This window comes from Rhinopithecus roxellana, chromosome 12 (genome assembly GCF_007565055.1).
Source record: "Rhinopithecus roxellana isolate Shanxi Qingling chromosome 12, ASM756505v1, whole genome shotgun sequence".
Lineage (NCBI taxonomy): Eukaryota > Metazoa > Chordata > Mammalia > Primates > Cercopithecidae > Rhinopithecus > Rhinopithecus roxellana.
The window spans coordinates 130,667,611-130,681,988 of NC_044560.1; the positions used below are offsets into that span (position 1 = coordinate 130,667,611).

At 49.8% G+C, this 14,378-nt stretch overlaps 1 protein-coding gene across 3 annotated transcripts; it reads left to right on the forward strand.

Annotated features, from left to right (window-relative positions):
• The first annotated feature begins 5,796 nt into the window (after positions 1–5,796).
• On the forward strand, positions 5,797–13,859 carry LOC104676077 (CEA cell adhesion molecule 4). 3 transcript variants are annotated; one of them, XM_010380790.2, is made up of 7 exons: positions 5,797–5,959; positions 6,871–7,230; positions 11,054–11,171; positions 12,205–12,257; positions 12,590–12,621; positions 13,120–13,161; positions 13,437–13,859. In XM_010380790.2, exons 1-7 carry the CDS (start codon positions 5,896–5,898, stop codon positions 13,500–13,502), a joined length of 735 nt encoding a protein of 244 aa, XP_010379092.2. In that variant the 5' UTR covers positions 5,797–5,895; the 3' UTR covers positions 13,503–13,859. The 3 variants fall into 3 exon arrangements, with proteins under 3 accessions (XP_010379092.2, XP_030768756.1, XP_010379089.1); XM_030912896.1 differs by lacking the exon at positions 11,054–11,171; XM_010380787.2 differs by lacking the exon at positions 13,437–13,859 and having other exon boundaries at positions 13,120–13,245.
• The last annotated feature ends 519 nt before the right edge of the window (positions 13,860–14,378 follow it).

Consider the following 14,378-nt stretch of genomic DNA (forward strand, 5'->3'; position numbering starts at 1 on the left):
AATGAGTCCGTATTTTGGAGTAGCAGAAATCTGTACTAGCTCAAAATATCCATAAATGTCAATATAAAGGAAGCTTTGAAAACATTTCAGGGAGTGCTGAAAACAGGGAGTGATCTCAAAGAATCACTGTGCAAGAGTCATAATTTGGGAACCAGAAGGTAATTGTGAAGTATACGTAAATGTTTATGATTATATGTAGGAGATAACATTAAAGGAAAAAGATACTACATCATGGGACTGGGTGCCGTGGCTCACGCCTGCAATCCCAGCACTTTGGGAGGCCTAGGTGGGTGGATCATGAGCTCAAGAGTTCCAGATTAGCCTGGTCAACATGACGAAATCCTGTCTCTACTAAAAATACAAAAATTAGCTAGGTGTGCAGGCGCACACCTGTAATTCCAGATACTCGGGAGGCTGAGGCAGGAGAATCGCTTGAACCCGGGAGGCAGAGGTTGCAGTGAGCCGAGATGGCCCACTGCACTCCAGCCTGGACAGCAGAGGAGATTCCATCTCAAAAAAAAAAAAAAAAAGAAAAAGATACTATATCATTAAGTCAAAGTGAATCAATCAAAAACAAAGGACGGAAACACACCGGAAAAGTGGACAATAGAAAAAAAAACCCAAATACAGAAGTATTAAATTAAAAAACAAAAGTTATAGAATAAATACATACGAACTCAACTCTAAAGTTTAAAAAGACTAGGCTGGACACAATGACTCACTCCTGTAATCCCAGCAGTTTGGGAGGCCAAGGTGGGAGGATCACTTGAGCTGAGGAGTTCAAGAACAGCCTGGGCAACATGGTGAAACCCCATCTTTACAAAAAGTACAAAAATTAGTGGGGCATGGCGGTACATGCCTGTAGTCCCAGCTACTTGGGGGCGGGGGCTGAGGCAGGAGGATCACTTGAATCTGGGAGATTGAGGCTGCAGTGAGCCAAGATCGTGCCACTGCACTCCAGCCCAGGGACAAGATGAGACCCTGTCTCAAAAAAAAAAAAAAAAAAAAAAAGAAAGAAAAAAGAAAATTAGAAATATCACATTCAATGTAAAAACTACACATAGGCTATATGTTGTTTATGCCATATAATTTAAAAACACTATGGAAGAGTTTCCATATCTGTGGCTAAAACAATTCCTTGTTGGTTAAATATCTGCCTCATATTCCATTGTGTAGATGTACATAACCTGTTTATGCTAATGTAAATGTAGGTTGTTTTCAATATTTTACTGTTAAGCCATCACTGCCATGAGAAACCATGATTAGGTGTCATTTTTCATGAGTGTGTGATAAATTCCTCCCAGTGAAGTTGGGGAGGCAAAGAGAATGCATGTATTAAATTTTGATAGGTATTGACAAATTTGATGCTACACACTTGTTACAAATTTTCACGTCACCCAACAAAGTTAGGAAGTACAATTTTTACCCCAGTTCTTCCCATACATTGTGTTATCAAATGGAACTTTTCAGCATTTGAAATCACTGGGCCATATTATGAGCCTCACCATTCCAGGATAATATCAATGTCAATTTCTCCTGCATGTGTGAGGGTATTTTGTTCATATGTCTATGAATCATTCAAATTGTTTTTTCTTCTGTAAACTGTTTATATATTTGCCTACTTTTCTACTAGACTTTGGTCTTTTTAATTTTATTTATTCTTTAAATATTAACAGATGTGAAAGTTGTCAGAGTCAAAATGAGTTACTAGTGTGAAAAAAAACCTCTGACAAATAGAGCCAGAGAAGGCCATGAAGAGAGGATCCTCATGCCTGATAACAAAACTATCACAAAAGACTGCAAAAGCCACAAGTTTACACAAAGGCCATCACAACCTTATACAAAAACTACTTTTGCAAGGACATCTGCCCAGCAACTGCCTATGGATCCTCACAGAGGCATCTTTCTGGTTATTGACCTTTGCAGCTAAAGATAGTTTTTTTCAAAATGACTAGGTAATAATCCTAATTTTTTTCCTTTAAAAACCCTGAATATGTAGATGATTTACTATGACACATGCATTTCCATTGAAATGTGCTACTCCCAATAAACATCATTTTCTCATAGAAAGCCTCACTCTGTTTGTTAACACATGTGGTGTCAGAAGTGGGATCTGCGAACGATCACTATCAGAAGAAATCTGTGATCTTTGAACCAGTGTGCACTACTCACTTTTGAAGTTTGAGCTCTCTGCTTCCATATCTCACCTTTCCTGCCCTGACAAGTTTTTGCTCAAGCAGAGCCTCTTTTTGGTAGAAGCTCTTGACTTTATTTGGAATCTGATTTGGATAAGGCTGCCTTAATAAAAGACTGTACATTTCTCCTGGGATGATTAAAAAAATTTTTGTCTTTTCTGGCAAGTCTTTCCTGGTAGAAAGGCGTATATCTTTCTAGATCATGTACTCTGGATTCTACAAAATTTACATTCTGCCTGTGAGGTATGTCTATTCTGGTGAATTTACTTCCATTTTGATCTGTGTGCCTAATTTAAATATTTTTAAAATCTACATGCCTGGGTTAAAATTCTTGTGAATGCTTTATCTGGATTTCTTTTTATTTGGTTTGTCTCTTTTCCCCTTGCTTGCTTCTGAAAATTGTCCCAGAGCACAAATAAACGTTCTAAATGATGGGCACGAAATGGCTATTTAACAGCCACTAGCATGGTTGCCACCATCTAAAACACCGGTAGAAATGCCTGGCATTCTCTGGCAGGATTTGTAAAATTTTCTTCACTTTCAAGAGATTAATAAGAAATGGAATGGGACTCTCAAACATTAAGGCAAGCCAGGTTTTCTGGGGCTCCAGCTGGCTACATTTTATGGTTCTTTCTTGTGCACATTTTAAAATTTATGAGCAAAATTACATCAAGGAAAATTCAGTATTCAATGATCATCATTAAGTCTCTCTTAAAAAGCCCTGCATCGGTAGGGTGAAAATGTAGAGTCTTCTAAATTCTCTATTTTTTTTCTCTACCCACTTTGAATCTACTGACTTTTCTACTGGTGTTGAGATAAAACTCACTGCTTATGGCATTCCAGCCCAGAGGTTTAAAAAAGAAATTTTGAAGGGCTTTAAAATTAATGACTTTGCAAATTAAACAATTCCAAGATAAGAAACAACTTAGACACCTGTAGGAAATGTAAATTTAAGTTTGCCTAACTAGTAATTGCTTATAATGATGGAGCACAATTAAAAATCAATAATTTTTAAAAATACATGTTTATAAAAGGTAGGCTCTCAGATCATACGGGTCAAAATCTTGAGCTCAGAACAATAATTTAAGGTATCTCTGTCTGACATAAACTTTTTTCTTCTACTGCCATGCAGGGGCAAAAAAGAAAAAGCCAGGAAAAAAAGCTAAAATATTTCCTCATCCACATTTGCTAATCAAGCAAACCACACCATCACCACCACCAACAACAATAAAAAAGCTAGTTTAAGGCTAGTTGGAGATTTTTTTTCTTATACAATTCAGCCAGTTCTAGCTAAAGTGTAAGCAATTGAAAATTTAATCCTAAACTCATGTGAAACAGCAAAAAAAGATGCTGAAAGGGTAGAGATTTCATTTGTTTGTTTATAAGTTACACTGCCATTAGAAACTGCTTTACCCAAAATATTCCCCCACAGCCTTCATTATATTACCTATGGGGCAAATAAAATTTAGCCATGTTAACGATTCCAATTTGTCAGAAATACAATTGGATCTAGTTGGCTTTAATCAACTAGTAAGTTTGTATTACTATCTCGTGACTAAAATTCTAAAATGAAAGCTGTAAGATTTTTATGTGCGTTTGTGGATATGTGTTTAGGTCTGTTTTTGCATATGTACATGTATTATGGTCTATATTGTGTCTACAGGACAAAATCCACCTTAGTTGGCCAGAAATGCCTTAATAAACTCTATTTGCATTAACGTAGAGAAATGACACAAGAACAGGGCTTTTACCCTAGTAGCATTGGGAGGGAATTCAGGGTCTTTCTAACAGTGAGGGGTCAAACCCAATTAATTCCCTGACATCATTCACTGACATCCCCTCCAGCCTCTCACAAACACACTGAAACTGGCACAAACTCTGGATATTCGATCCCAGGTGGATCTTCCACCAGGGCAGAATGACCACAAGGAAGTCAGGGAGTGACTCCCCACCCTCAAGGTCCCCAGTATTTGGGACATCTGCCTATGGTCCCTGCAGACATTTCACCAGGGATCCAGGGGAACTTCTCCTGCAGGAGGGGACAGGATAACCCAGGATCTGCCTTTGTTTCCGTCTCAGAGGGACTGAGGGTCATGAGGCCTCCCCTGCTCTAATAGAGGAACCAGGTATCCCTTTGTGGAGTCTCCAGGTGGGAGCTGCCCCAGCTCCTGGGCCCTGTGGGGAGGCCTGGGGCAGACAACAGACAGGGACACAGGTGACCTGGAGGTGGAACCCCCAGTGTTGGGATGGACGAACACAGGGCACTCTGGGGACCACCTCCCAGGCCAGTGTCCTCTCTCTAACGCTCCCAGAGACACCTCCCTGGGCCCTTCTTTTGAAACCTTGGGGACGGATGGCTGTTTCTGAGGCAGCCCATCTGCCTGCAGGACAGTTCTCCCAAATCAGGACCAGGAGTGCTCTGGACAACTCTCGTCCTCTCCCTGAGCTCATCCTGCACTGCGTGGAGTTGGGCATCCTGGGGACCCGCAGTGAACGGGACCAAGGGTAACCTGACCCTGCAGTCTGGAGTTCAGAGCCCACCTCTGCCCAGGGGCCAGGGCCACTCATACCACATGAACCCTGGTCAGCATTCCTGGGGAAGTCTCTGACTTTTACCACAGGTCTCTTCTTGCCCTTCAGGGGCAACATTGCACACAGACAACACACAGGAAATGGGTTCCCCTGGACAGGAACCTGGCTTTGTTAAGGAGGTGGAGGTGAAGCCTGGTTTCCATCCTTTGCTCTAGCAGGCCCTTCTAGTCCCTCCCATGTGTCTGCTCTGTCTCTCCTGCTCCTTCCTGGAGGCTCTGAGGATCCTGCTCTGCCAGGATTCTCTGCTCAGTTCTCCACTTTCTCCTGGCACCATGCCTGGGGAAGGCACAGTGACAACAGGACAGTCAGCTTCACAGGACAGAGGCCACCTGGGATGGTCAGGGAGAACATGGACAGGCCCTGAGCCACAGCGCAGCCAACAAACACAGAGAAGGAGGATCTCCCTGAATCCCTCCTCAAGGACAGCAGAACCCAGAGCCACCCACCTCCCTCCACCACAGTCCACTCTTCCCAGGACATGCAGGACACCTCCCTCCACATCCAGGAGCTGGGGATCCTCCTAAGATTCCCAGGCCTGGATCTGTGTCCCTGGGTCAGAGGCAAGGCTGGTGACACTGGAGAGAGAGGACTGGTCCCCCGCAGTTGCCCCCCACTTTCTATCCCACAGAGCCACCTCTGTCACTCTCTTGCTGGGTATCATCCCACATTCCCTGAGAACTGGGGAGCATGAGGAGACTTGAGGGCCCAGCTGGGTTTCTGTGTCACAAAGGGAAACAGTTCCCCGAGTTTGGGAGACCCCAGAGTACCTCTGTGTGTGGTGACATTCCCAAAGGGTCAGTGCAGGGGTGACAGGTCACCCTGTCTGGGGACAGCAGACTCCATCAACCCTGCTTCTCAAAGTGTGGTTAGGAAACTATAATGTACACAGAAGAGAAAGGGGAAGGAGGGACAAAAAAGGCAGAAATGAGAGGGGAGGAGGCAGAGGGGTGACCTGGGCAGAGTCCCGCCTCTGCCCCTGGCCCTGGGAAGTGCTTCGCTCAGCACAAAAGGAGGAAGGTCAGCGGACCTAACAGTCACAGCAGCTCTGACAAGAGCATTCCTGGAGCCCAAGCTCCCCTCCACGGAGGACAAGCAGGCAGCAGAGACCATGGGCCCCTCCCCAGTCGCTCCCCATGGAGGGCACAGGCCCTGGCAGGGGCTCCTGATCACAGGTGAGGGAGGACTCTCTGGGAGTGGGTGGGAGGAGGGAGCACAGAGACTGACTGGAGTCTCTTGGGTAGGAGGGGACAGAGGGCTTCTGGCTGGGGTCTCCTGGGGCTCTGAGAGGGGACTGAGGGCTTCTGTTGGAGGCTGGATAAGAGAGAGAACACCATAGAGGGGCAGGGGTCACCACAAGAAAATCTCAGTGAACTGAAATTGGTAAAAGGCAGGAAAATCTCAAGTGTTCTTGTTTCCTAGTTAATCATCACTGGCCACTACATTTTGAAAAATGAGAATAACTATTATCAGATGACACTTCAAATAAACATAACCAGGGCATAAAACACTGTTCTTAGCCAACAACTTCAGACACTGGGAAATAAACCTCAGGACTTGGAGGCCCTGGGAATGCTATGAATTCATCCACGGGAGTCTGCAGCCTGTCCCAGGCACTGGGGTGCAACCAAGATCACACAAGTCCCTGTCCTCACAGAGCTCACGCTCTCGTGGGGAGGAAGACAGACACCCAAAGGGATCTAGAATGTGAGATCACGTGTTGACAAGAGCTCCGGAGGGAGCAGAGCAGGGAAAGTTCAGAAAGGGAAGACCCAGGGTCTCTAGAGGAGGTGTCAGGGGAGGGGTCTCCCCAAAACACCCTGATGTGAGCAGGATCTGAGAGCAGTGTGGAGGGAGCCATGCAGACCCCTGGGGAAGAGGATTCCACACCAGAAAATGCCAAGGTCAGAGGTGTTGAAGGAATGGGGGTCGTTGCTGCTGACCCAGGCGGGGACACACACACACGCGCACACACACACACACTCCAAGGCTGAGGGAGGAGGAGACCCGCTGAGGACCCAGGGCCTTATTTTTCCATCCCACTACCTAGGTCCCGGTATTGACTGATGCTCTCTTCACCTCCTAGCCTCACTTTTAACCTTCTGGGACCTGCCCACCACTGTCCAGTTCACTATTGAAGCCCTGCCGTCCAGTGCTGCAGAGGGAAAGGATGTTCTTCTACTGGCCCGCAATATTTCAGAGACTATTCAAGCCTATTATTGGCACAAGGGGAAAACGGCAGAAGGGAGCCCTCTCATTGCTGGTTATTTGATAGACGTTCAAGTAAATATCCCGGGGACTGCATACAGCGGTCGAGAGACAATATACCCCAATGGATCCCTGCTGTTCCAAAACGTCACCCTGGAGGACGCAGGATCCTACACCCTACGAACCATAAATGCCAGTTATGACTCCGACCAAGCAACTGGCCAGCTCCACGTGCACCGTGAGTGATTCCCCCATACCTCTGGGTGTTGGGGGTCAGTTCCGCTTCACACACATGAGATTGTCAGGCCTGGGCTGTGCCTGCATTCCCCTCTGCATTTTGTCCCGTGTTGAGATTTGAGCATTTAGTGCAGGACACACATATAGGAGGTAAACTTCAACAGATCAGAATTCCTTTCCTGCATCCAGACCCTGCAGACACTTGCTGAATGGGGGCGGGGCGGGGCGGGGGGGCCTCAGCAGGGGGAGGTCAGTCTCAGCCAAGCACCCCGTGCCCTCCCCATGAACCTGACCCTGAGAAAGACTCTGGAGAACTGCGTCAGGGCCTGGCCTGAGGGGGTCCTGGGATCCTCACAGAGAAGCTCAGCCCCAAGGCTCCTGACTCCAGGTGACCCCGGGAAGCCTGTGCCAGGGCTTGGGTGTGGTCTCCTGGGCAGGGTTGACTGGGAGCAAGGATTTACCAGCTGTCTGTGGGAGCAAGGATTTACCAGCTGAGCTCACCAGTGCCAGCTCAACTCCCAGAGTCTCATCTGGACAGGGACAGAGCCTACCACTTTACCTGGGACTCAGTCAGGAGAGGACAGGTGGACAGGATTACTAGGGCATCGGCCCTCTGAATGGGGAGCTTAAGAGATGCCCTTGGGCAGTCAGTGGCCCAGGAGTAGGGACAGAGGTGAGAAAATGTTCCCGGCAGCTTCTTGTCCACCAGGGATCATGCCCGGGGGTGCTCACCCATGGAGGCAAATAATAACAGAGGCTCTTGATGTGAACACCTCCTCTGTGCCAGCTTCATGTCAGATCCTGTGAATAATTTAAAGTTCATCCATAGACAAAGTGGCAAGCCACAGACCATTTCCCATTTACATATTGTATGGAGGAGAAAGTGAGGCACAGAGAGATACAGACACCGGCCAGGGTGGGCAGATCGCAGCTGGCAGAGTCACGGGAGGACTGTCTGCAGCTACTGCCACGTCCTCTCCTTCCTCCCTGGTGCCTTATTAGGTGTCTGTGGACCTCAGAGCAGCCACCGGTTCAGATGTTTTCTTCTTAGGTGTCTACAGCTCAAAGGGGGAGATTCTGGTCTGGAGAGTTACGAGTAAATACAGAATTACTCAGTTTTTTCTTAACTAAATCAACAATCAGTCAGTGCTCAACAATTAGTCAGTGCTGGGGAAGTTCAGGCCTCCTTGCTCAGGTCCACACCCCCATCTCTGGACATGAAATCGTGTGTTTACTGATGTGTTGGTACCATTCCGATGGAAGGATAAAGGGGAGGACTTTGCTTTCTCCCCCTTTCACACCCTGCACCAGCCAGGGCCCAGGGTGAGATACATACTCTGTAGTTCTCTTATGAAGGAGGGAGGGACTGAATGAAGGAATGATCTGTAACCTCTTCAGAGACACAGACCTGGATACAAGATCCTGGGAGGTTCTGGGCCCAACATGAGACACACACTCTGTAGTTCTCTTATGGAGGGAGGGATTGAATGAAGGAATGATCTATAACCTCTTCAGAAACAGAGACCTGGATGCAAGATCCTAGGAGGTTCTGGCCGCCACACCTGTTTTCTGTCCCTCTAGGGGCTAAGACCCATGTCCCATTCCTCTAGCCCCTTTCTCCTAAATCTGCCTTTGGGAGCAGTCTCATGTGACTCTGGGGCTGCAGGGCTGTGGGAAGGTTTTCAGGGGAGAGATCGGGCTTGCGGGGAGCCCCACACTTTTGCCTTCCGTCCTGCAGCTCTACCCAGTTCTCACTGTGAATATCCCATAATAATCCCCCCATCGTTTCTGGGGAGTAGAAGAAAGTAAATATTTAAAAATATGCCAGGGCATCTGTTCTTCTTAGCAAGTCCAGATAGTTATTAGCTGGCAGGAATAAATTGTTATTTTACCAGAGTCTAACCTGCTGGGGGTTTATGGGAGCCTAACTGACTGAGAGGAGGGGAAATATCCAACTCTGGCCCCCTCAAGCCATCATGTCCCACCTAAGGGGAAGAAAAAACTGAGAGGCACTGAGACACTTGTGACATTCACAGCCCAGGGCACAGACTCCATCCAGGACCACAGAACCCCTCCCTCCCCACACTCACCACCGCATCACTGAACATCTGCTCACCCAATTTCCTGTTGCCCAGTATATCATGTCCTGGCTTTCAACAAAAACTACAAGACAAACTAGAGCAAAAAGAAAAAATAATAATTCAGGTTGAAAGACAGAACAAGCATCAGAGCGAGATGCAGAAGTGGCAGGGATGTTGAAATTATCAGACCAGGAATTTAAAACAACTCTAGGGCCAGGAGCGGTGTCTCACACCTGTAATTCCAGCACTTTGGGAGGCCGAGGTGGGCGAACTCCTGAGGTCAGGAGTTCGAGACCAGCCCGGCCAACATGGTGAAACCCCGTCTCTACTAAAAATTAGGCAGGCATGGTGGTGGGAGCCTGTAATCCTAGACACTTGGGAGGCTGAGGCAGGAGAATTGCTTGAACCCGGGAGGCAGAGGTTGCAGTGAACCGAGATCGCACCACTGCACTCCATCCTGGGCAACAGAGCGAGATTCTGTCTCAAAAACAAATAAACAAATGAAAAAACAATTCTGACTAATATGCTACAGGCTGCAATGGAGAGCATAGACAATGTTCAGAACAGAGGGTGATGTGAGCAGAGAGATGGACAGGCTAAGAAAGAATAACAACATCTATCTATCTATCTATCTATCTATCTATCTATCTATCACCTATCATCTGTCTAACTACATATATGCTAGAGATCAAACTCACTGTAACACGTGGATCTCAGGGTGGTTGTGAGGATCTTTATTAGGAGATTAGAGAGATTAAAGCAGAGTTACACACAGGGTGAGAGCTCCCTTGATGCTGTCAACTAGTGTTCTTATTTTTTGATATTGTTGTTATTAGAGATAAAATTAGGAACAATGCAGTAAAAATTTGGTTGTATCATGTACAAGTTCTGTGACCTTCCTTGACTTACTGAGGCACGGTAAGTCTCAGATGCTAACTCTGCAGCTGGAGCTGATGCCCCCTCCCTCAAGGTGATGCGAGGATGAGATGAGCTGTAGGTAGCTTGGTTCCCACTGGGCCTGGCACATGGAAGTCCCCTGAAAACAGTCAAAGAGCATCATCCCCGCTCATCAGCATTGAGTTGATGGCAAGGGCTCGCTGTCTATGACAATCATGGAATGGAAAAGAAGAAACAGAGAGAAGACTGGGCACGGTGGCTCGCGCCTGTAATCCCAGCACTTTGGGAGGCCAAGGCGGGCAGATCACGTGAGATCAGGAGTTTGAGACCAGCCTGGACAACACGGCAAAATCTCTACTAAAAATACAAAAATTAGCCTGGCATGGTGGCACACACCTGTAATCCCAGCTACTTGGGAGGCTGAGGCAGGAGAATCACTTGAACTTGGGAGATGAAGGTCGCAGTGAGCCAAGATTGCGTCACTGCACTCCAGCCTGGGCGACAGAGAAAGACTCCGTCCAAAAAAAAAAAAAAAAAAAAAAAACAGAGGGAAGAGGCATGAAGTGAGAGGAAGAAGGGGATTTAAAGGCACAGGAGCAGGGCGAGGTGCAGGCACCTGTGGGAGAATGTAGGAGTCGGTGCATCCCAGTGTTTCAAGCCTGAGACACAGAAAATGGTGCAACCGTGGAGAGCGAGGGAGTCAGCTATGAGGACAGCACAAGAGACCACACTCAGGCTCTGGAGCATTTCCTTCCTACCTGACCGTGCCCCTGCCCTGCAAGGCTGCTTATGGTTTCCCTTGGAACAGACTTGGGCCTCGTCCCCTTTGCCTTCCCCTTTCTGCAGAAAACAACGTCCCAGGCCTTCCTGTGGGGGCTGTCGCTGGCATCGTGACTGGGGTCCTGGTCGGGGTGGCTCTGGTGGCTGCCCTGGTGTGTTTCCTGCTCCTCGCCAGGACTAGAAGGTACCACAGCTTTTCTGCAGCCTCCTCCCACCCCCTAGGCTGATCCCAGTCCGGGAGGAGGGAGACCCCGCCCTGTATTCAGGGCCAGGTTCTCCTCGTCCTCCCAAGGGATCCTTCCTTCTCATTCCATGGCTCCTCCCTTGCCAGCTGCTGATCCTAGGCTGCCTCCTCCTTTATGAATGTGGCAAAACTAAATTTGCACCCCTGAGTGTGGTCCTAGTTCCCTAACACAGCAAAGTCACAGCTGCCTGGAGGAAGGAAGGGAGGGAGATAGGACGGGAGTGCTCAGAATCTGGTACCTCCTGCTGTTCATTGAATTTACCCACCCATGAGGGGGGGGATTTGCAGGCTTGAGATCCAAGGTGGGGGTCCTGGAAGTCACGCAGTGGGGAGTGGCAAAGCCTGGACAGGCTGGGTGGGGTCAGCATCCCACCATGATTGATGCTGTAACTGCTGTCCCTGAGGTGTGAGACGGGAGAACCTGGACCTAAGGACCTGCTGTCCTTTATGTCTCTTGCCAAGGGCTGGAGAGAGAGAGGAAAAACCCATTGCCCCCATTTCAGCATCTCCAGGCCTGAAAGGAGGGTCTGGCCATGGCAGAGACACTGAGTTCTGGGAGAATCTAATGCATGCTCCTTGCCTCCTCGTGCCCCCAGCTCCCCCAGTGTCCTGCACACACAGACGGCCCTGCTTTCCTTCTGGGGCCTTGACTCTTCCTCTCAGGCAAACCCCCCAGGTGGTCTGATTCCCTCCCTGGGTCCTCAGTCCCTTTCCTGGGTCCCTGGGTCAATGTTCTCCTCACCCAGCGTCTGCCTGGGGGTCAGGACTGGGGGTCCTCTCTGGCCAGGACAGATGTGGCTGCTTAAGACCTTTCCTCAGCTCCCCTCCTCAGCCACTCCTACCACGAAACTGATGGAGACAGGAGGCCTTCACTCCAGTCCTTGAAAATGGAATCCCTTCCTTGTCCTTTATTCTGCCCCTAAACGTGTGATTTCTCCCTGCACCCTCATCAATAACCCTTGACCTTTCCCAGGGCCAGCATCCAGCGTGACCTCAGGGAGCAGAGGCTCCCAGCCTCCACCCCCGGTGAGTGTTCCTTCAGCCCAGGTGTGGAAGCACCTAGGTCTGCCCTACAGTGTCCAATCCTGCCAGTCATCCTCTGGGGGCCTCTGACCCTTTCCTTGGGGCTGCGAGGAGGATATCAGGAAACATGACACATGGGACCCCGACTGGCTTAATCAGACTGATCTGTGGGCTCTGGGTCATGGGTCACCTCCTCAACCTCAGCTGCTCAGGTCTCCCCTGGGAAGAGGTTCCCTCTCCCTGATTCTCTAGGAGCTGAGGACCCTCACACCCTCCTGCAGGAGGGGTCCAGGCTCTCCTCCCACTCTGCTGCTCACTCCTGTCTCTGTCCCCAGGCCACGGTCCCTCTCACAGATCCACCTTCTCGGTAAGCCTGTTCCCTCCCCAGTCCCTTTCTACTGGGGTCCCAGTAGTGCAGGCTCAGGGCAGGGGGACCATCAACCCCACAGCACAGCACAGCCCCACCTTCCCCCAAACAGTCAGGTCAAAGTGAGCCTCTCCGGCCAAGGTCCCAGCCTCCCTACAGGGCCAGGACCACCCACACCCTGTGCTGACCCCACCCTGGGATCCTCCATCGCCTGAGGGGACCCCTGGAGTCCAGCAGGTGCAGAGTGGACACTGGGAGCATCAGTCAGAGGCCCACATTCACAAGGGTGTGGGGTGGGCCCAGCCAGGACAGGGGTCGGGGTGCTGTGTCCACATTCGGAGGCTGAGCTCAGGGGCAGAGCTGGTCACTCCTGAGGGAAAATGCCTGGAAGTAGATGCAGGGAAGTAAGTCCTGGCAGATCAGAGAAGGAACTTTCCAGGCTGGGTTTCCATGACTCTCCCTCGCTGTCCCCTGACATCCCCTCTCTCCCCTGCCCAGGCCCCCCTACCTGGCCCCAGGACAGCCACTCCCATGTATGAGGTGAGTGTGGGCCATGGATGTTCTGGTCCCGCAGGCCCCAGGGGACCCAGGATCTACCCCCAACAGCACCTGGCTGAGCTCTGAGATTCAGGAAAATGCAGTAAAAATGAGAACAGTGGGTGGTGAGCAGAGGAGGGAGGGGCCTGGGAGCAGGAATCCCCTGAGCACAGCCAGGTTCAGCACCAGAGCAGCCCTGGGTGGGCCCAGAGCCTGGGAGATGCCAGACCCTGTTTTAGAAGGCCACAGGGGTCGAGGCCTCTTCTCTGTTTTTACAGGAATTGCTACACTCTGACGCAAACATTTACTGCCGGATTGACCACAAAGCAGATGTGGTCTCTTAGGTTCTCCCAGGAGCTGCTCCTGTGGGTTGACGGAGGTACCCAAAGACTCCAGCCCTGGGGACAGGGAAGGACATGAAGCCTGAGCCAGAGAACCAGCTCTGAGTCCCGAGAAGACACTGGCCTGGGGACATGGAGGAAAGGGGTCTCTCCTAAATATCTGGAGACCCTGACAGGCTGCCCTGGGCTCTGGATGGGCTGGGAAAAAGGCCTCCCATCACCACAGGAAGCAGGGGCTTGCAGGGAAAGTGAATGGGCCTGTGGCACACCCAGAGTTACCTGGAAAGGATCTGAATAAAGAGGACCCTTCCTCTCATTGGCTCTTTTTCTGCTCATGGGAACTTAGCAGAAACTCACTTGAAACTCCATGTCCATTCTCTCCTGGGTCACACAGGGAAAATATCATCTTCACCATATCTCAACCCCAGTCTTTCTTCCCTGGGAGGCAGAAATAGGGGGTTGGGAGTCAGGCTGGAGTGGACCCTACACAGGAAAGGGTGGGATTCACAGGAGCCCTGCCCAGCCAGCCGAGCACTCGGCTGTCCTCACACTGCCCCAGGGACCAAGGCCATGCACAGCCCCAGCCTGGGTCCGTCTGTGAATGCACGAGGTGTCTCAGGAGCACGGAAGTTGGGGCCATCTGATGTCCACACAAAGGTGAGCAATGCAGGAGCATCCAAGGGTGGTGCAGATCATGGGTGTGACCGCCACACAGGCTCCAGTGTCCTGGGCCCTCCTGCCCTCTTCACCCAGGCCCTGGCAGCCCTGTCTATCACTGTCCTCCACAAATGAACTTGCCTGTCCCCAAATCCAGGATCCTGTGTGCTTAGCCCTGGCCACCAGGTTCTCCTCTGTCCCAGTGGCTTCTGCTCAGGACAT